The sequence below is a fragment of the Hydractinia symbiolongicarpus genome, chromosome 5 (genome assembly GCF_029227915.1).
Source record: "Hydractinia symbiolongicarpus strain clone_291-10 chromosome 5, HSymV2.1, whole genome shotgun sequence".
Classification (NCBI taxonomy): domain Eukaryota; kingdom Metazoa; phylum Cnidaria; class Hydrozoa; order Anthoathecata; family Hydractiniidae; genus Hydractinia; species Hydractinia symbiolongicarpus.
Genome location: NC_079879.1, coordinates 23,961,087 through 23,982,054, shown reverse-complemented (window position 1 = coordinate 23,982,054; position 20,968 = coordinate 23,961,087). Strand labels below are relative to the sequence as shown.

Below are 20,968 nucleotides of genomic sequence, written 5' to 3'. Positions count from 1 at the left end.
ATTTTTTATTCTTTCTAAGCTATATTTCGCTATAGGATTATGTGAACCTGCATATTTTGTGTCAAGGCAAACTTATTAAGCTTCTGTTGATATCATTATAAACATTGTGTAATATACACACCCTGATATCTTCATGCATTTATTAGATAAAAAATCATGTAATTTGTGTTCCAATTTGGTTTGAATGGCTTCAAAAGCACCCAAGAAAAAGGAATCCAAGGATCATGTTGCTTTGAAAGAGTAAGTTTTTTCACTTCTTAAGCTTGCAACTATAAGTAGATTATTTCTTTTCCTTGAAGATATAACTTTAAGGTACAGCTAGTTTATAGTTTTTTTATCCTCAAATGCATGCATGGCTACAGAAACACTAAATATCAAGCACAAATAATTTGTAATTTAAAATAGTAAGATAAAATCCACTTTGGTAGAATGAAAAGGATGATTTATTTTTAAAATTTGATGATGTTAGCAATAACCTCTGATTAAAATAACATATAGAATCGTGTCCTTTTGATGAGTGGTTGTAGATTATGACATGTTGGTCAAGCTGTAAGGGATTAGAACTGATTCTAGTCATGTATGGTCTTTACCCACAGGTGCGTTATATCTGCAATGCAATGGATGCAATAATCTTATTAACGTATTGGTGTTATTATTGTACTAGTTGCATCCTATCATCAAAAAAATTACAACACTGGAAATGAACACATCCACTATGCCTGCTACAGACAGAATTATTATGTGGACTAATATATTGACCGTGGTACAACCCTGTTACTCGGAAAAAATAAAGTGTACAGAAATAAAATTTTAATGACATCAACAATAACCATGTGCTTGCATAAAGAAAAATTATTTTTGAAATGCTGTTAGTCATTGCCGCTATTTTGTAGTCTGTCGTCTTGTTGATTGAGAAGATATCAGAATTTATAAATTTTGATAGCGTCAGCAGTGAACCATCTACGTTGAAAAACTCACAATAATAAACAGTTAAGGAATAATCCAAGTTTGAGGTGGCAGTTAGTCTTTTTTAGCTGTCTAAATAACTGCATTATTTACTTAGTGTTTTATGCATACAAAATTTCATTACTATTTCTTAAATATATGGGCCTTAGCAAGTACAAAAATTATTTTGACTCACTGTCTTAATTGCTGAGTCAACAAATATTTTCAGTTAAAAGTGTATGATAAAAAAAGACTTTCATGAGTTTCAACTTTGTACAAGTTCATAGTTCTTTATCAGCTTCCCTTTTTAACTAAAATTTGGGTTAACCACATAAAAAAGGACACACCAGTTCAAAAGGATAGTTGTAAAATCCTCTGTTACGCACCAATTTTGTTGTTATTCTGGTTGCTTGAAGGTTGTTGGGTAGCATCCTCTCTTCCATAAAATGTTTAAAAAAACATCCAGAGTGAAAGTATTTACGCACAGCAAATCATAAAGTCAATTGTAAACTTTTATGTTACACATGATCTTTGTTGTTAGTACCATTGCTTTATTAAATTTACGTCACTGGAACTATATTTAGCAAAATTATTTGCTGGATTTTAATTTTGGATTTTAAGTTTAATATTTTTGGTGAAAGATCTAGTATTATAGTTATAAAATTTGTAATATAAATTATATAATTATGTCAATTTTTTCTTTTTTTAAGTTTTAAAAAGATAACTGTCACCTTAAATGGCTTTGCGATAATGTCATCAATCTATCCATTCTGAAAGGACTAACCCAAGGGGAACTTACCCAGTTTTGACCCTATTTTCCCATGCTGGTGGAACTGACATTAATTATTTCCTTTTTTAAAATTATTTGGCGTCAAAGTTAAAAGTACAAATAATATTTTTAATGTCTTAACATCAGTCTTCTTTATGGATGTGATTATGTGATGTAAAAATGGTTCCTGTGCCATTTAGAAATAAGACTAAAATACATCCCGCTTGTAAGCATTACACACATTCTTTTCATAAGTTACATTTAGTTAAACTATTATTGGAGATGGAAGCCCATATGTACAAGAATTTCACTTAATTTTGTCATGTAATTTCTCCTGATTTTACAAGTTATTTTATTTTTTCAGCAATCCATCTGCTGTTCCACAACCTAATTCTGAGGAAAGACCATCGTCGAAAAGAAAACTACCCATTCCAATATGGAGTGAATGGAATGACCAAGACATACTAAATGAAAAATGGGTTTGTTTGTTGCTATTACTATATATAGATAGTTGTGCTACATAGTCAACATCTTATTCTTTTTTTGTATTTATCTTTTTCTTTATGACTTCCTTCTGTATGGGATCTAAAAATATCCTTAGATAATCAAATATTTTGATCTCTTGTTTTGATTAAAAGTCCTCCAAAACGATATACTGATGTCTAAATTGGTCTGGATGTATCCCTACTTGTTAAAACGAAATATTGTCACATGTTGGTAGAACTTTTTTGAAATTCGAATTTTAAGTTTCAAGCTGAGTATATCATGTTATAACTGCCAACTAAAAGGGCATACAATATTTATAATCAAAAGACCCAGACCATTTAAAAAACAAAAAAAAAACATTTTATGAGCAAACAAAAGCATAGGTTCATGTTTCTGTTGTGTTGCCTTTTGTTATAGCTTTAACTATCCATATTATAATACCAGTATACATCATTCTGTCACACAAAATGGTAACCACAGTAGCGAGACATACCAATTACGGTAAATAAAGGACAGGTGAACCCGTGGATTTATCCACAGACCACAGACTAGTTTATTGATATTCAGAGTTTGTAAAATGGTATTAAAATGGTAAATCAGTGTTTTCTATCAATGGCTGACCATATTCCATGCCTGTTTTTTAAGGATACTGGGAAAAAGGAAAAAGAGAGAGGAAGGAGTCCAATTGCAACAGTGGTAATGGCTTACTTTTTTTAAATTTTTGTTTATATTTTACCTTATTGTGATATGTCCAAAACCTAGTTGACATTTAAATAAATAAAACATTTTATTTATTTACTTTACATTACCTTTAGCATTACTTTGATGATCCAGAAGGTAAACTAGATCTTCCACTGTCATTGCAACATCGAGTCAAAGCGTGGAAAAGACCAACAGATCTTTTTGATGAAAACGTATTTAATTTTATTTTTGCATTCAGTTCATATGACTCTGCTGAAGATTAATCATCATCATCATGATCATTTTGGCTTTTCTTTTTCCATGCTAGCATGGCTTTGACGGGATATATTATTAACCCTATTTTAATCTGATATAAACTATGTTAGGTGTAAACTCAAAATCCTCTGCATAAAGTCTGTCCTTATTACCTCCTGCCAAATCTTTCTCGGTGTACCTCCTGGCTTTGTCCCAGGAACTATCAAATCTCTACACTTACTTACCCAGTTATCCTCATCCATTCTTTGTAAATGTCCCAGCCAACTCAATCTTCTTATCTCGATAACATCCTTAATGCTGTAGATACATAGCCTGCTTCTTAGCTCATCTGAACTCTTGCGGTTCTCACAGTGGCGTTACACATCCACCTAACCATTCTCATAATCATTCTTCATGCATCACTGCCCATTTCTCACTGCCGTATAACATAACACTTCTTACACAGGCCTCATACAACCTAATTTTCACCTCAATTGACAAGACTCTGCTAGTCAACTCCGAACTTTTTCTAAGCAGAACCTATTGTGCATATCACCTAAGTAACAAAAGCGCGAAACCATTTCGTACGAGCCACTGTTGTACATCATTAAAGCTGAAAATACTTCATTGACTATAATCTCACCTTTACAACACTTGCATGCAAACTGAATGTCAGCTCGTAGCCTTCCTCTTGCACTCCTGTGTACCCAATGCTTACAAGTCTGACAAAAAATTGAGTTCCTACCAACCCCTTTCCTGCAAACTCCGCAAAGCCACTTTCCAATTACAAGGTCACACTTGGCTATAATGCTACTAATCATAAATTTAGATAGTGCTGCATTCACTCTTAACCCTTTCTCTTCTAGTCCTTTGTTCCCTTTCTCAAACTTCTCAACTAATTCTTCCACCGACTCTGCTATTAGAACCAAATCATCTGCATACAATTACTCCATACACAACCTATTCTGAACTTCACCTACAGCGCTTCTAAAACTAAAACAAACAACAAAGGACTAGTTACAGAACCCTAATGTCCACTAAAATTTACACTAAATTCATAACTAAGTGAATTGTTAATTTTGACTCAACTTCTAGCTTTACTGTACATAGACCGTGCCATCTTAACTTACCACTCATCCTTACCTAATTTTCTCAAATTCATAACTAAGTGAATTGTTAATTCTGATCAACTTCTAGCTTTACTGTACATAGACTGTACCATTGTAACTAGCCACTCATCCATACCTAATTTTCTCATAGCCCAGCAAACAATTTTACGTAACACTCTATCAAAATCTTTCTCTATCCTCATCCCAATCAAACTCAGTGTTAAGCAACCAATGATAATGACTCTTCCAAGCTAGCTTTTTCTCCTTCTCTGTGCTAGCCAAAACACCTTCATCGTTACGTATACACTTCTCACCTACAACATCTTCATTAGTCTTCTTCATTTGCTTTGCTGTCTTGAACACCTCATTGCGCTGGTCTTTCCTCCTTAACAAATCTCCAAATCTGTTTCTCTCTGCTTCTGATTTTGCCTTAAACACTGCTATACCAGCACAACGCTTAGCTTTTAAGTAAATATTCTTACTAATACCTGCTTTCCACTCTTTCTTCCTTTTTTCTGCTCCTAAATTCGTAGCCTCCATGCGTGCCTCTATAACCTTAAAATTACTTCCTAGCAAGTTCACTGTCTCCAAACCCTAATGTGACTGCTAATAACTTATCATAAAACTTATCTTTATCTTCCTCACACTGTGGTGCATAAACTGACAAAAAATGAAAACTTTATTCCCTGCAGTTTTTTTATTCACATCGAAATTTATTTAGAATCCTATCATTGTGAGCAATGAACATGTCAATGAGAATGTGATTGATCTAGTGACCCCTAATGAACATATTACAGATAGTGAGGTAAGATTTTTTAAATATCTTTCTTTACAGCAGTATTTCATTTTTGTACAGCTTTAAATAGTTTTTGATCAGTGTGATTTAGGTTTATAGCTTTTTTTTTTTAAAAAAAACTTCTAGCAAAGTAAAATCTAAATAGCTTTTTGACAATCTGAAGATGCTAAATTTTAGACATTTTTCCAGGAAATTTGCTCCCTAGTTAGGATTCTCCTTGGCCAAAGTTAAATACCCATCCATATTATTTAATTTTTTATGTTATATTAACCTCCCCTCTTTACAAGGAGCCTTAAGGTAATATTATTTAATATAGATTAGCAATTATCTTCTTTTTTTTTATATTTATCTTTTTTCGAATAAGGGTAATAAAGAAAATGTATATTATCAATGTATAAAATCCTGATTTAATTTGATTTTTAACAATATTGAGACTATTTATACTTTCTTTTAATTTTTAAAATCTTGAAAGAGTTATAACTCATACCTTTAATAATAACAAAGGGTCTAGTCAATAAACCCAGGGTAACATCCACTTAGGAAGAATCAAAATGAAAAAATATAGGTTGGTCTGGGAGTTTTGATGACGTTAGCATTGCCTTGATTTTAAGAAACTTTTTTAGCTGTTGCCTCTAATGTGTAGAGCTTCAAACGCTGATCAGGAATGTATGTCCTATCTGTTTTTGACAGTTATAGAGATATTGAGTTTTTTAGGTATTTTGATGATGTCATCAATCCGTCTGTCCTTCAATGGACTGGTTGACCCAGCTAAATGAAATTAGTCCTGATTTGATCTCAGGTGATCAGTAGTTACCCACGAAGGAAATAATGTCAGTTAATATAACTTGTTTCCAAGTTATTTGACCTTAAACTTTAAAGTACACTACAATGATTTCACCAACTTTTATAATTGTCATTAATGTCAATCTTTCTAAAATCTTTGTAATTACATAATGTTTAAATAGATAAAACAAATTTACCCATTTTTTTTTAAAAAATAACATTTTCTTCGGAAACTGAATTTTGACCTGGTTTTGGTATTTTCAGTTACATATAAAATTTCATGTTAAAATGAGAGATAAATCTGTCTGTAATGCTCAAGTTGGACATTTTCATTTTTCTTTGATGTAGCTTAAAGATTGATGTGTTATTTGTTAACCTTTCTAACTTTATGGATGCATTTCACCGATGTCAATAGCATTAAATATGATTAGCAAAGACATTACATTGCAGTTATAACTTTAGGGCAGGATAACTTGAAAACTTGTCAAAATAATTGACATCACCTCCTGTGCAGAGGTCACGTCCATTAACAAAGGTCCATCTGGGACCAAATTTATCCTGCCCATGTAGCTACTATACTAGTGGAGAATGAAGTTCGATGAATTAGTCTACATGATAAATTTGAAAACTAAGCTTTTTACACTACATTCGTTTTTAGTAAAAAAAAAAACACTTAGTAATACAACAATATGTTCATGATTTTGGGTAGCAATTGTCATTAGTAGATTCAAGCAGGCTCCTACCATCATAATGAATGTTCAGGATATAGTTTACTGGAGATGCTTCTTTATAGAAACATTTTTCCCTTAGTTTATGCGATACATTATATCAAGCTACACATCATTGCTTCAAGTCTTTACACCAGCCAGTGAACCAGATGCGAAATGCAATCTGTTGCGAATGAAAACATCTTCTTTTAAAGAACAAAGTACTTCAAAAGCTGATAAAAGTCGTAAAGATGTTGAGAACGTAGATGATAGTTGTTGGAGACTATGGGATCTGATATGGCCAAAAGAAAATGCAAAATCAAATTTTCCTGCAATCAATTCAGCAGGAAAATATGCTGTGAAAATCTTCTGGATGGTACGTTGTTAATTGAAACTCTTGCTGCGGTGTTTTAAACATTTAGATGACATTGTGATAATTTATTAAAATGTATTCTTTTAATACAATATTTATGTTCTAATAATTTAGCTTTGTCAACAACTTTCAATGTACTAACACATAATATAATTTGGTTTAGGGATGTCACCGTAAGATAATTGTTGATGATTTAATACCTTGTGACGAAAATATGAAGCCTTTGTTGCCTTTAACAACGAGAGGAAATGAACTGTGGCCAATTATCATCAGTAAAGCGTTAATTAAAGTTACTTCACTTGAGTATGTTTCCTTAACTTTTGATATCCACTTCGTGATTGTTATTGTACACCTGTATAATTGCTTCATGAGTCAGGTGTTGTACCTGGTTCAAATTTACTTAATATTTGTATAATTACGTAACAAGAGGTAAAATTTATGCAATACGAAAGTTTTCCTAAAAAACAATTTTAGGAAAAGTGAAATTTCAAATTTGTCAGTAAGGTACAGAGAGAATAAAAGTATCAAGGTAAACTTGATAAAGTTTGATATGTGTATGTCTTGTTATATTAGTTTTGTGTACCATATTTAAACTGGCTTCAAGTTTCATCATAAAAGCGTTCTGTTAAATTCTATTGACAGTTACTATGGTGGTCAGGAGAATTGTGAATTTGGGGATGTGAATATTATATATTGTTTGACTGGATGGCTGCCTGAGCAGATACCATTGAACAAATGTTACGATGAACAAATGTGGAAACTTTTACTACAACTATTACCAAAGTGGAAGCTACCTCAACCAACTCCTCCACCTGAAGAACATGCTGGTAACAGTAAGTCAGTGTTTGTATATTAGCATTTTTCTTTTCAGCGTGAATTTAACTTGATGGTTAGCACAATGTGCTTTTTTCTAAACATCAATCTGTTTTCGGTATTTACAGTTAAGATCCCCCCAAAAATGCTTATAAACTGCAAGAATAGGGATAAATATTTTCCTGTTAACTGCTAATATCTTAGGGATTGCATTGCTTTTAAGAGATGCTGCGATAAAAAAGCCTTAGCATGATCATGCATCTAATCATTTTCATCTTCGTTATAACTTGCAGGCTTATCAACAGAAGATTCTGCCAAAACAGAACTTGCTCCGAAAGAATCAAAAGACATAAAAAACAAGAAAGAAGAAAAAACTAAGGAAGATAAAAAAACTAAAACGAGCACTGAAAAAGAAATAAAAATCAGCAAAGAGAAAATTTCTCATGTATCCAGTGTGTCGAAGACACCCTTACCTGATGTTTTGTTGTTTGCAAGTTTTTCTAATCCTCCCAGTAGACCAAGTAAAGTTTCTGAGTTAAAAGAAATGGCAGATGCATCTGAAAAGCTACGACTATTCGGGCTATCACATAACCTACCCCATCCTGTGTTGATCAACATGACCAGAGATTGCCCTTTAGTGGCTCCACCAGTTCCAATTCAAGTTCCAAGATGGAAATTAATTAGGCAAAAAAAGAAAAAGGAACCAATTGATCCACCAAAATGCCCAGAAGAACCTAAAGATTATAAATGTTTGGAGCTGAATTCTCCTTTTTTTAATTTTAAAGTTGGCTCTAAACCTCTTGTTGGTTCTAACAGTGTGTATGTATGATTTTATTTATGAGTGTGAACCTTCTTCGGAGTATTTGCTAGAGAGGTTTATCTTTGTAATGTGTTGTACCATATCAACTTCATTTTTAGATGATGTCTGTACAATTCATTGCCTTGTTAACCGGAAGCTGTAGTTGCAGTTTACATTTGACAATAAGTACAATAAGTTATGAAATGCGTTTTTTCTAGCTCACCTACGAAATGGGACAGGTTCAAACCTGCCACACCTATGGAAAGTGTAAGTGAGGAGGGTCAAGATGGAAATGATGAAATACCAATACATTATGCAGATACTCCAGATCTATCAATATTGTCTTCTGCAGAATTGCGTCCTACTTTACCAGCAGTTACACAAACTGTGTCTGATGAAGCTGAAGTAGCTAGCAGTAAGAAAAATAGAAGCCTTTCTATCTCATCACAAGTTAGTGTTGGCTCTGCATCAAAAGTGCCACCCAGACCTATCAAATCAAGTAAAGGTAATTCTCTTTTTCTATTCTTTTCTATGTATTTTTTATGATAAATGTACTGATTGTTTGATATATATATATAGTGTGTTATGGCTTTTAAAACGTTTTCCCATAAAAATGCCGACAAGGCATGAAGTTTTCCATATGGCCTCTACACTAACCCTAACTGAATTATAGCAGTACTATCAGCATACACTAAATTTACTGATTCTTTTCTTGTTTTGATTGACGACTGAAACTGCCAACTCAACGAACATACAAAACATGAAGAAAAATAGTAATATTTTACTTCATTTACCTAAAGTCAAGCTTGAATTCCAAAGATCTGGTTTCTTTTTGATAGGAGAACAGTTGTATAATTCCCTCCCAAAAACTGTGAGGAAATCGGAAGCTGATAAATTGATAGCAGCTTTTAAGTGAGTTGTAAATCCTTTTACAACATTCAGAATAATATTAGAATAATAATAATATTAGTGCAAGGTATTCTCACGAAGTCGAGTTTACTTGAATATGCATCTTAAGTTTTATTTTTCTGAATTTTTAAGTAAAATATTTAGATGTAAGAAAGTCTATTTTGAAAGACACGAAATCAGACGAATCAAAACAATCGACAGCCGAAGTTTCTGCAGACATTAACATGACGTCTTATGAAACGGATACAAAATCGGTGGTAGAGTCAGAGGAGGAGGATATTACAGAAAACGAGGCTAAAGAAGTCAAAAAGGGTAATTTGTGGATGGATTTTGTGGACTTCTGTCAATGTTTTAGGTAAGTAGACATGATTTGGTACACCAAAACATCAAAACAATTTTAAGTGATAATTTTATAAATGCAAAAATAGAAAATGTGATGTTTTGTGTGATTTTTGAAGAACTAATGTTAAATTCATAAATATTAACTTGTTATTTGCATTTAAATTTCTCAATGATTTTATAAGAATCAAGAAAAGAGCCTAAAGGCTCATTTGCATCTTACTGTATTTCCTACTGTAGCTCAAAATACTCACAAGATGTTTTGTTACCGTGTGAACACTTGGACAAAATCTCTAATTTTGTCCAAGTGTGAAGGCGCTAACAAATAAGCTCATAAGCTTTTTGTCCTATAGCAAAAAATGCAGTCAAATGAAAACCATAATAGTTTTAATAGTGCACTTTTCTTAATTTTTATAATTTTATGTGTAAAACGTTTGTTATGTGTTTCTCAGGAAAGAAGAAGATAATTTAATTTGTCCCCACAAAAGAATAACAAAGAACTTCAATTTACAATATATCAACATTTTTCTTAAAAAAACTGCTGGAGAAAATGAGATATTATTAAGCACCCTAGAAGTGTCTTAATTTATCGAGTAAAAAAGCTGTACTCGAGGTTTCTTAACAATTTAAAGCTCTTAGTATTCTTTGCATTCGATTTATCATTACCAGGCTCCTTATAGAAAACATAATATATTATAACAACAAAGTAGGATAGAGGACAATGCTTTTCTGATATTTTATGTTTTAGAACATTGTGGGTATATCACAAACCAAAACCTTATACAAAACATTCATGTGAAATGAAGGTATGATGACACTGTAATGACAAAATAAAGCATTTATTGATACACATCTTGTAGGTAATGTTACAGTGTTAAGTTGTATGAGTCAAGGATTCATCTATCAGCATGGAATCCCCAGTAGCATTAAATTGCTGATGCATATTGTGATTTTTCCCCGGATATTTTATTTAGCATGTAGATTCAAAATCTGACCGTACTAAAAAAGGTGTCAACGCAAACTCGGGCAGTAGAAGCACAACTTTGAGTCCGGTAACATCAAATCTTGGTGGAAACTGGTTAAATAATCCTTCTTCACCGTATCTACTTGTCGATTGTGTTGTGAATACAGAAGTTGTGGTATCATTTGCATCTTTTTCAAGATGGTTTGATCCAAATTTAAGTTCAAATATTACAAAGGGAGAAGGTATGTTCAGTGTTATATTATTTTATTAGCTTTCTTGTTTACGCAATATACTTAAGAAGACTGTCCAATTCTTGTTAACATAGCAGGTATAATCAGAAACCATATTGTGTATTGACTTTGACAAACTACTGTTATGAGAAACTGGTTTGTCAATGTTACGAAATGCAATAAATGCACCAAATAGTGGAATGATGACTCCAATTGTGAGACACAAAATGAAAAGTGGAATGATGACTCCAATTGTGAGACACAAAATGAACTAACATTTCTGAAGTATATTTCTTCAAACGCAATTTAAATAAAGTGGATAACACAGACAGTCCGCTGCGATTTTATACTTTCTACAACAACTGCATGTTCATTCAGAATAAGTAATATATTGGCATTGGACAGCGAGAAAGGGAATGAAGAGCCTGAAAAACACAAAACAGATCTATATAAAATTTGAGAATCTTTTACAAGAAACCTAAAACGTGAACAAATATTTTAGTCCCACAAATGTCTAGAGAGGTTTTGGTGTAATTTGTTATTGTTTTTCTTTTAGAAAATGAGAAAGCTACGATACAAGCGCTAACTCCCAAGCCTGGCAGTTTGGTTGTTGAACCTTATTACTGGAAGCACGTAACAATTGATCCTCCACTGCTGCGAATAAAAACTACTGGTATCAAAGCTGTTGCTCTGAACCTGCCGCCTGGGTATGAATATGGTTAAAATATGGTCATGAAATTTGTTTGTATGCTTCTTTGAGAAAAGAAATCTGTATGAAATCCTTGTTTAATAAAACTCTTACCTTATAACAAAGGTGAACATAACAATACATTTGTAGTGTGATGCAGACACCTTATTTTAATGTCTGATAACTACCATTTTTTATAATGCTGGTTAATAATCGTCACCTATATTTACTTTCAGGAGACATGTGTTACGTTTGGTTGTTAATGCACCACTAGGATACCATGTTTGTATCACTTCCACGCATGCGTTTGTGCTCGGTGATGAAAACACAATTATGCAACAACTAATTAAGGTTTGTGTTTTTACACACAGGTTTTTGTTTCATAATGGTTAAAGAAATCAGTTCTCCCACAGCCTCAAAACACCAGAAAAAATTGATTGTTCAATGCTGGGAATACTCGTAGTGAAATTCTCCCAGCAAGGTCTAATCTCGGGGATCGGTTGAGAATGACCTACTATTTCCCAGTGTTTATATTACCTTGTAAGCGATCTCGCTTTTGTTGTTTTATTTTTTCTATCCTAATATAGGAAAGTGCTTTGTTTGTTGAACATGGCATAAATGTGTTGAATCAACTTAAAAGAATCGCTACTAGTTTCAGCGATTCTTCAGCTTGTGAGAATTTCGTTTTATTGCTTGGTACAGAGAAACGATCGACATCAATTCGGAGAGATCATTTTGAGGTATTTAACGTCGCCTATGTGTTTAAAAATGCGAAAGAAAAACGGCAAAAGTTTCATCTGTTGAGGGTTATTAAAATTCATGACTGACAAATTCTGTCTAATGCTTCAGTTGATTAATAATTGTCTTGTATGCAAGAGTTTTTCTCGCACTGTGATTGGCTAACCTACACGAAATATATGCTATGTTTTTGTTTTCTACTGAGAAACGAGTGCAATTTACTCATTTTTTAATTCTACAGTGCACAAAGCTGATATTTTTTTTGCTGATTGGTTAAAAACTCGATAAGTAAAGTTAGTGTTTTCTTAAAAAACGAGAACTTGTTGGTAAATTTCTTCCATAATTTTCTTCTCATAAAAACAAAAATTATTTTTACAAAACAAACTATGTAAACGAGGATATAAAAACTCAAAAAATATCTCCGATATTTTTCTCGGCACTGTGCGATAACTACTACATATTTCTACATTTGTACGATTTCAATCAGAAAAAAAAACAGTGAACCTTTAACGTACAGATTCTGACACTTTGTTTAAACCATATTTTTTTTACTTGTTTTTTTTAGGTGTTAGTTAAAAGCTTTGTCGACTTACTGAAGAACGAACTCGCTGAAAATTTCACTCCTACTATGAATTTTGCGATAGCAGCTTTAAAATACCAAGCTTACTTCCACCTCAAACAATTTAAAGCAGAACGTGTGAAACGCAGACCAGCGTCTAGTGTTGTGATTTCAACAACAACACGTCAACAATCTTCAGACGGCATACAACGCCGACAACGTGTTAGTATGCCGGAAATTGTGGCATTCAACAAACACAGTCATGCTGCCACTCGAATACAGGCTGTTTTTAAATGTTATTACATTATGAAGTTAAAGAGAGCTTATATTCCCGGTATGTTTTCTGTCGGGTGGGATACCTTTAGCTTGTTTTAAGAATTCTCAGTAGATTTGCAAATATTTGCACCTGTGATTGTATTTGTTTTCACAACTTTATTCGCAAAAGTAAGTTAGCACAGAATCACTTTTTGGCCCAAAAATGGATATAACTCGGAAACTATTAAGTTTAAAATAATAACTGTTTCAAGGCTAATACTGAATATATATTGCATTGACAAAAAAATGCAAAAAAATCAAAAGAACTATTTTTTATAAAAGAAATAGCATTTTAGGAATCGACATCCTAGCAAACGTTGACTTGAAAAAGTTTTTTTAGGAAGCGCTGAGAATACCCTGGTAGTTGAACTGCTTCAAAGAATTTGGTCTCATATCGAAACAAAAATAGAATCGTTCGCTGTACAATTGTATCGCGCAATGTTTAATGCTAAACCAAACCTATCTAAGTGCTTTCCATTCCACGCAGACGAATGGAACAAAATTGTGTTCACAGATTATAATGCAAGCTATCCCGAACAAGCTGCAGATAGTTTTTTTTTGTTATTTAGGTAATTTTGTTTTTTCTTGTTTGTTCTGTTTGTGGCTGATATTGGTAACATTTTGGGTTTCGTCTTTTTTGTTGTTGTTTTCATCCTTATCGCCGTTCTTGTTATTGTGGCTGCGGTGGTGTTTTTATTATTGTTGTTGTTGCTGCATCTGTTGTTGTTGTTATTATTGACACTGCATCTGTTGTTGTATTTTTTAAGTACTTATACTACCTGTACATGTTAGGGAAGTGTTTATGGTAGAGCAACCAATATTAATGCTCCCAAAGTTTTACTGCAATGTCACCAGCAGTCATTTGAAGGTGATTAACAATGATACGTATGAAGAAACTAAAACTGTTTTCACGAAAGTCATCCCACAAGCGATGCAACCTAACAAGGTATGAACATTTTGATCTGTCATTTACCACAAAAGTAATAAAAATGAACTTCGAAAATTATTGCATATTTGACTACTTATTAGAAAGAAACAAAGAATCTGCTTTCGTGTTTTAAAAAAACCACTTCTCTCCCTTATTTTGATGTAGCAGGTTCTAGTAATTTTTCTGGAAAAAGAACAAAATTAAGTTGTAACAGGAAACCAGAATTAAAATTTAAACTAGTAACCTTTGGTTCTTTCTTGCAGGAATTTATCATTAATATAAGAAACATTTAAACTAATGAAATAATAAAGACGAGTTTTGGATCGACGTTTGCTACTGTTTTGCCAATCGTTACTGCAATGAACATTTACTTCTTGTATTTAGCAAGGCTACACTGTTGTGGTTACTGGAGAGAGTGAATCTAACATTCCTGCAGGAAAGTGTCGGTTACGTATTATTGGGGAGAAAGAACCTTTGCCTACGCTTGTCAAAGACAATGTGAATTGTCAGTTTGTCACAAAAGAGATCAAGAATTATTATATCCCAAACAAATACCACAGAATTTTAAGGTAAGGAAATTCATCATCGAAGTGAAAGGAATTTTTAAATGAATGAAAGCAGTTTAACCGCCGGCAAACGAAAACCCGCGATTTCCCGTAAATTCCGTGCTTGGCCAGCATTTTTCTGTCGCTTGTGTGAACCGTAAATGACCCAAATAAGAACGGGTGCGTGTCAAACACATTGATATTATTACCTTCAGTCGCGTAACTGGTATTGACAGCAATTGGACTGCCTATGTACTTTTTTGAAACTAGTAAAGTTTTATCTAGGAAATAGGGATTAACAGAGCACTTTTATTGTCTTGTGTTTGCTTGATTAACTGCAGTTTTACTTAACAGTAATTTAGCTCTGTTGTTAAAAAAAAATCCTTGCATTTTTTGTGTGATTTCATTAGCCATGTGTGTTGTTGTTTCCAATATTAAGATTATTAAAATAATGGTGATCTTTCAGCAAGGTAATAAGTTCATTTATTTTTTAAGTGAATTTCGTGAAATTAAAGTGTTAATTTTTCGCCAATTTAAATCTCCTAAATTAAATTGTATTATGATAATATTTTTATTTAGATATAAGGTAAAAGTTACTGAAGACATCGTCTCAAGTATACAGTTCAAAACATCGAAAGAAGATGTCTTTGTGCTGTTTCAGGTACATTTGAATTCATCTGTGTACCTAGAAATCAGTTTCTTTGGTTACTATTTTGTTTAGAATATCTCAATTCTTTTAGGTTATCGATAACGGCATCGAAATTTATAGTCGTGAAGGGAAGGGTAGTGTTCTTCTGCCAGCAATGTTATTTTACAAGGATAGATTGATAACAGCAGATGAAACGAAAAACACATTATCAGCTCGTAAGATTGTTCACAGTGTTAATTTTGTTATTGCGTGGGATATTATACTTTTAAAAATATACAGCAATAAACCTTAACAGCATTAGTTATACATTAAAATCAATTCTTCAAAATTTACAGATGATGAAAATAAAATACAGAATCTTTGTGGTTTTATTTTAGGTTTAAGTTTGACCATATAATGTTACTGAAAACTTAAAATCAGAGTTTAATTAATAAATGAGATGCTTTCAAAGGGTTGGTAAAAAAATAAAAAAAGGCAACGTGTTGAATAGCTCTTTGGAAAGCAAAAAAAAAATTACAGCTCTACAGCTAAAGTTTCATTTTAAATTCTCTTATGTTTTTTGAAAAAGGCAATGATGACGTTTTTTTACCCTATTATATTCAAACGGTTTAGATAGTGACTGTGTGTATGTTTATCTGTTTTTTTCATTTCGACGGCTGCATCTTTAACAGGAATTCAAAATAAACTCCTACCTCTGAAAGAAGATACAAAAATTATTTATAATAATTGTGAATATTTCAATTTAGCAAACTCACGTGCTGGCTCCGCGCGATCGTACACCAAAATAGCACCTGTCAAACGACCGTCTTCAAAAAAATCTGCTTCACCTGATAAAGCGAAGCGAAAGTCAAACATTACTGTAGATGTGGTAGTTATTCTTATTATTCTGTTTAAATGTTCCTTTTTTTTCACCAACAATAAAACATTTTTTTTCACGAATATGTATATTCTCAGTTTATTCGAAACGACTATTTCCTTGTCTCAGTTTTATATCTTTTTTGTTGCTTAAACGAAATTAAGTAGTTCCTTCTATAGAGCCCCAGCCTTATCTGTTTCTTTTTAACTTTAACTTTAGCGGCATTAACGATTTTTTTTGTCAAATGGTACAAATGCAGTGATAAGGAGATTTTTCCCCAGGAAGAGACCTTTTTACAGACAAGGAAATCCAATTGCGATCATATAATTTAGTGCGATACTACAGTTATCTTAACTAGACTTGTCCTACACGTGATTTACACAGTAGAATGTATATAGTTATATATAGACTAAAAAAATTATTTTGCTTTCCAGAAAAATAACGATAATGAAGATAGTGAAGAAGTTAAGGAGGAACAGGTGACAATATCATTCTTACTTTTTTACTGAATACCACATCAGGTGTGAAATAAAGTCTTCATCCCATTTTAGATTCACAAGTATATATTGCAAGCTTACATTAATAGAGGTAGTTGGCCATTGACCAAAAAAGAATGGAACTTTGTAGATGTGTTAAAAACTGAAGAAGAAGGTAAGGTAGCTACAATCATCCGGTTTCTTCTTCTTTGTAAAGCAACAAAGATGTAGATTAATCAAGTCAAGGAAAAAATAAAAACATTCCTATCTCTGAAATTGATACTGTTTGCTCTTTGACCTATTTTAGCGCCGTCAGAAAATGTTTCCAAAAATGAAGCTCCGATGAAAAATAGTGCTGGAAAGAATCGTAAAAAAGAGGGGAAGGGAAATCGTTCAAGACCTGAGTCACAAGTAATTTCCATATTTTTCCATATCAGTATTCAGAACTGAGCTTATTTCTGTCTTTATAATATATTCGCGTCATCGCATAAAGTGGTATTATTTATATAGACACAACAATTATTGGATCCCACAAAACCTCACTGGAGTCTGCGTTTTATAGTTGATGCGGAGGCGGTAAGTTAACATCGAGAGCTTTGTGCAAGAAGATATTTCATTCAATAAAATTTCGCGATGAAGAGATTTTTTTTCTTATTTTTAATTAGCTAGTGAAACACCATAACAACCAAACACCAGATTTGTTTTTGTTTATGGTCACGTTGCAGAATATAGATATGAATTCTGCAAAACATTCGCATTCCAGTTGATGGCAGAACTCCCTTGCTTAAGATTCAGCGGTCTGTTAATAAGGGCAGGAGTGAGAAAGTAAACACTGACCAATAGTGCCATCCATAAACAATACACTCAAACATTTAAATAGATTTAGTTTTGTTCTAATTATAAACGTTGTTTTTAAGGGCAAAAAACTATATTCTTGTAAATAAAATTGGTCAAAAAAGCTGTCGAAAAGCTGACCTAAACTATCTTTTTTGGAACTTTACATCTAAAATAGCAGTGTTTGTCTTCACATTTAAATTTTGATCATGTTTACTGGAAAATTAATGATTACTTGTGTAGCTAATTAGTCAGACATTGTTCTCCATCAAAAAAATGTTTTTAAAAGCTTTCTATGAACGAGAATTCTTAATTTCCACATTGTTTGTTTTTTCAGGAAAATTCTGTTGAAATAAAACGAGATACGGAAAGAGAGGACGAAATAAAAGCTATCAAAGCAGCGTGGGAGAGTTTAGAACCTGGAAGAGCTGCAAAGGTTTGACCTTCCTTTTCTTTTCCATTTTTTGGAGTGATTTTATTATTGTGGCGTGTTCCAAAATTAAAATCCAACTGAGGCAGTCTATTCAAAAATATTTTTATTGCGGTACAAAACCTTTCAGCATTAAAATTGAATATTATTGCAATCGGAATTTAGTGCGACTTTGGGTATGTTTTTCTCATAGGCTCAACAATCCCGACTCAAGTATCTGGAGTCTCACACTTACAAGCCAGCTGTTGAGGATGACACATCCAATGTAGAGAATGGAGAAGAAAAACATATTGAAAGTGAGGAATGTAAAGGTGAAGTAGAAGTAAATAAAGTTGAAGAAGAAGGGAAAAAAGAAATTAAAAATGCGAAAAAGAAAGAAGTAGGAGGAGAAGCAAGAAAGGACATTGAAGAAGGCGAAAGTAATTTTTGAAGTCTTTAAAATTTTTGACTGTTTCAAACACTGAGAATTGTCTGTTTTGTCGTTGTGATTTGATATGACTAATGTGGCTTTAAAAATTAAACACTTAGATTCCACATCGATTAACTACGCGTTCATTGACTGTTAAATAATAATGTTTAGTTCATTCAGTGACGTCAGAGGCTGACAGTGAAGAACTATTCGATGTACCGCCTGTGAAAGATACTGATCGTGTCCTAAAACAAATCGATGTGTTCCCTTTTATCAGGTAAAGTTTTTTATAAATAGTTTTCGAAAGGTTAGATGTTTAATTTTTTTATAAGAAAAATCAGCATAAAGTTTAAGCGAAAATTATTAAGCACTCCTTCATCCCCCCACCCGTTCCTTGGTCTGTTCTTATTTTTTCGTTTGTTGATTCCTTTTTTGTCATTGCGGAAAATGAAATCAAGCGATTAAGACTTTATTATCTCTAAATTTATTTTTAGATCCACCGGGAAGAAAATTCATCTTGATGAATCTGAAGAAGAAAAAATCCGAGTACAACTCCAAAAAAAGTTTACCGAATTTGATGCGATGCGAGAGATGGTGTTGTCCATGAGAGAAGACGATCGCATAGCCAGAAATTTAGAGAAGGAAAAACAGCTGGCAGAATATGAAAAGCTGCAGGTTTGTCTTTTTTTTTCTTTAATATATACGCGAATTCACAAATCTGACAAGAAAATTACAAAGCCCTTTTTGAAATTGAAGAAATAGGTTCCCTTAAAAAATAAAAATAAATTGTCACAAAATTGATTTCTTCGTCGGACTATTTTTAAAAAAAAATTAATGCATGCTAAGGAACTTAGTCCATTAAAAATTTTGGCATGCAAAAAGTAGAAGGGGAATATTGAAGTTTTAAATGTTTGAAAAGGTAGATGCTCGCTTATTAGAATAGAGTTTCCCAAGGTGGAGCTTTTAATAGACAGGCGTTAAAAATGGATAAGGGGCGTAAGTTGTGAAAGTTTAAATTATAATTAGTTTATTTGTTACATGTAGTTATTACTTGACCAAAGACGAGAAGAGCTGTACAAAACGAGAGATGCTTACAAGCAAAAGTTCGTGAAGCAACAAGAAGTCGAAGTTGTTGAATTAGAAGTAGAAAAGAAAAAAAGAACGCCCACACCAAAAGGAAAGGCGTCAAAAGCAGGAAAATCTCCTACTAAAGCGAAGAAGAAATGAGACGAGTACTAGAAATCATGTTTGCGTTCAAGTTACTCATCATTGGCGGTTCGTTTTTTAATTGGATTTTCATTGCGTCTACATAGTAAGCATGCAATATATCAATCCATGACATGCTCCACCCTATTTGCTTTTTACAACAATAACCAGGTACACAGAAATCGTAGTATTACGGTTACTGCATTTCTTTCTCTAGGTACTTGTATTCCACCTTTTTGTTTGTCATTTTGCTCTAAATCAAGACTATTATAAATATTATAACAATTGTTCGCTTCTAATTTGAAATCTTCATAATTGACACTTTTGCGTTGTTCTCCTGAGTTTTGTTCAATTCTAGATAACCTTTTAGGCATGATATGTTTACAAACTTTTTAGCGATCATATGAATAAAAAAGTTTTAACGATGTAAATACGCTTCGACGTAAAATTATTTATATATATCTTAAATTTTGTTTACAAGTTGTGGTTCACTCAACAAATATGGTAGTGTTCTTTAACGAAGTTTTTTTGTGTTTAAAAAGATATTAATATATATTTTGTTCAAATTACTTGTGTTTCCTTTAGAGCAACCACTAGGTGGTATTTACTAAAATTTGCTTCCCTTGGTCATTTAACAATACCCATAGTGTGGAAGGGTCGCGCCACAAGTCGCCTCAGTTGATCATATTCTAAAAGTCATTGTTTGGATATATGTCGTAATAAACTGCTGATATATATGAGCTTATATAAGCCTGTATGTCATATACTATATATTATATATCATTCACACATCATTGTCATCATATATGTTATCATAAAATCGTATTATATTGAGTCTTTAAATATTACTACATACGAGCAATCATATTCAGACGTAGTTAGTTAGAAGTTGGAAACTATTACTCTTCACAGCTGAGTTAGTAATTAATTAATATTGCATTGGGAAATAATTAAAACCGCCATTTATGTTTATTTTGATAATTTAATATCGTGTAAGCAGCAACGATAACAGAACAGAAAACTATAAAGTAAAAAATGGCGGAATATCGTATTTCAGATTCTGACGAGTCGATAGCAAGTAATCTCATTTGATCAGAGGCAATTTACAATTCATTCGCATCTTATCGAAGTTGAAAACTGTCGGTATTAAATCCACTTTCACAGCATCGGACATTTGTTTAAAAAATTTAAACGGAAACCAATCATTTGAACCTAATAAGCCAAAATTATTTTATAATCATATGCTTCATTTTTGCTAACATTCACAAAAGTTGAAAAATATCTGGCAGCTTTAGTTCTGTCCCGATAAGAACGTTAACATTTTCATGTAATTTGGGAGTTTAGTTAATTTGAATTCAACTTTCTCTTTACCTTCTG

At 32.6% G+C, this 20,968-nt stretch overlaps 1 protein-coding gene across 3 annotated transcripts; it reads left to right on the top strand.

Moving 5' to 3' along the window:
• The first annotated feature begins 119 nt into the window (after positions 1-119).
• LOC130645531 (androglobin-like) lies at positions 120-20,157 on the top strand. Of its 3 annotated transcripts, none has more exons than XM_057451549.1 (32): positions 120-240; positions 2,079-2,193; positions 2,846-2,896; positions 3,016-3,114; positions 4,967-5,050; positions 6,635-6,907; positions 7,068-7,207; positions 7,547-7,737; positions 8,011-8,536; positions 8,735-9,021; positions 9,570-9,780; positions 10,513-10,570; positions 10,739-10,970; positions 11,515-11,665; positions 11,883-11,997; positions 12,234-12,386; positions 12,950-13,277; positions 13,599-13,827; positions 14,051-14,204; positions 14,571-14,755; positions 15,311-15,392; positions 15,472-15,595; positions 16,127-16,248; positions 16,671-16,715; positions 16,788-16,887; positions 17,020-17,123; positions 17,223-17,288; positions 17,884-17,982; positions 18,170-18,395; positions 18,566-18,662; positions 18,880-19,060; positions 19,430-20,157. In XM_057451549.1, the coding sequence occupies exons 1-32, from the start codon at positions 185-187 to the stop codon at positions 19,610-19,612; spliced, it is 5,067 nt and encodes a 1,688-aa protein (XP_057307532.1). In that variant the 5' UTR covers positions 120-184; the 3' UTR covers positions 19,613-20,157. The 3 variants fall into 3 exon arrangements, 2 of the variants coding, with proteins under 2 accessions (XP_057307532.1, XP_057307531.1); XM_057451548.1 differs by having other exon boundaries at positions 121-240; positions 18,557-18,662; XR_008982713.1 differs by lacking the exons at positions 18,566-18,662; positions 18,880-19,060; positions 19,430-20,157 and having other exon boundaries at positions 17,206-17,288; positions 18,170-18,212.
• The last annotated feature ends 811 nt before the right edge of the window (positions 20,158-20,968 follow it).

Bases quoted from the DNA above. Each gene is read 5' to 3' on its own strand.
- LOC130645531 (XM_057451548.1), top strand. From the start codon at position 185: ATGGCTTCAAAAGCACCCAAGAAAAAGGAATCCAAGGATCATGTTGCT. The intron at 7,738-8,010 runs GTAAGTCAGTGT...TATAACTTGCAG, and splicing joins TGAAGAACATGCTGGTAACA to GCTTATCAACAGAAGATTCT. The intron at 9,022-9,569 runs GTAATTCTCTTT...TAAAATATTTAG, and splicing joins ACCTATCAAATCAAGTAAAG to ATGTAAGAAAGTCTATTTTG.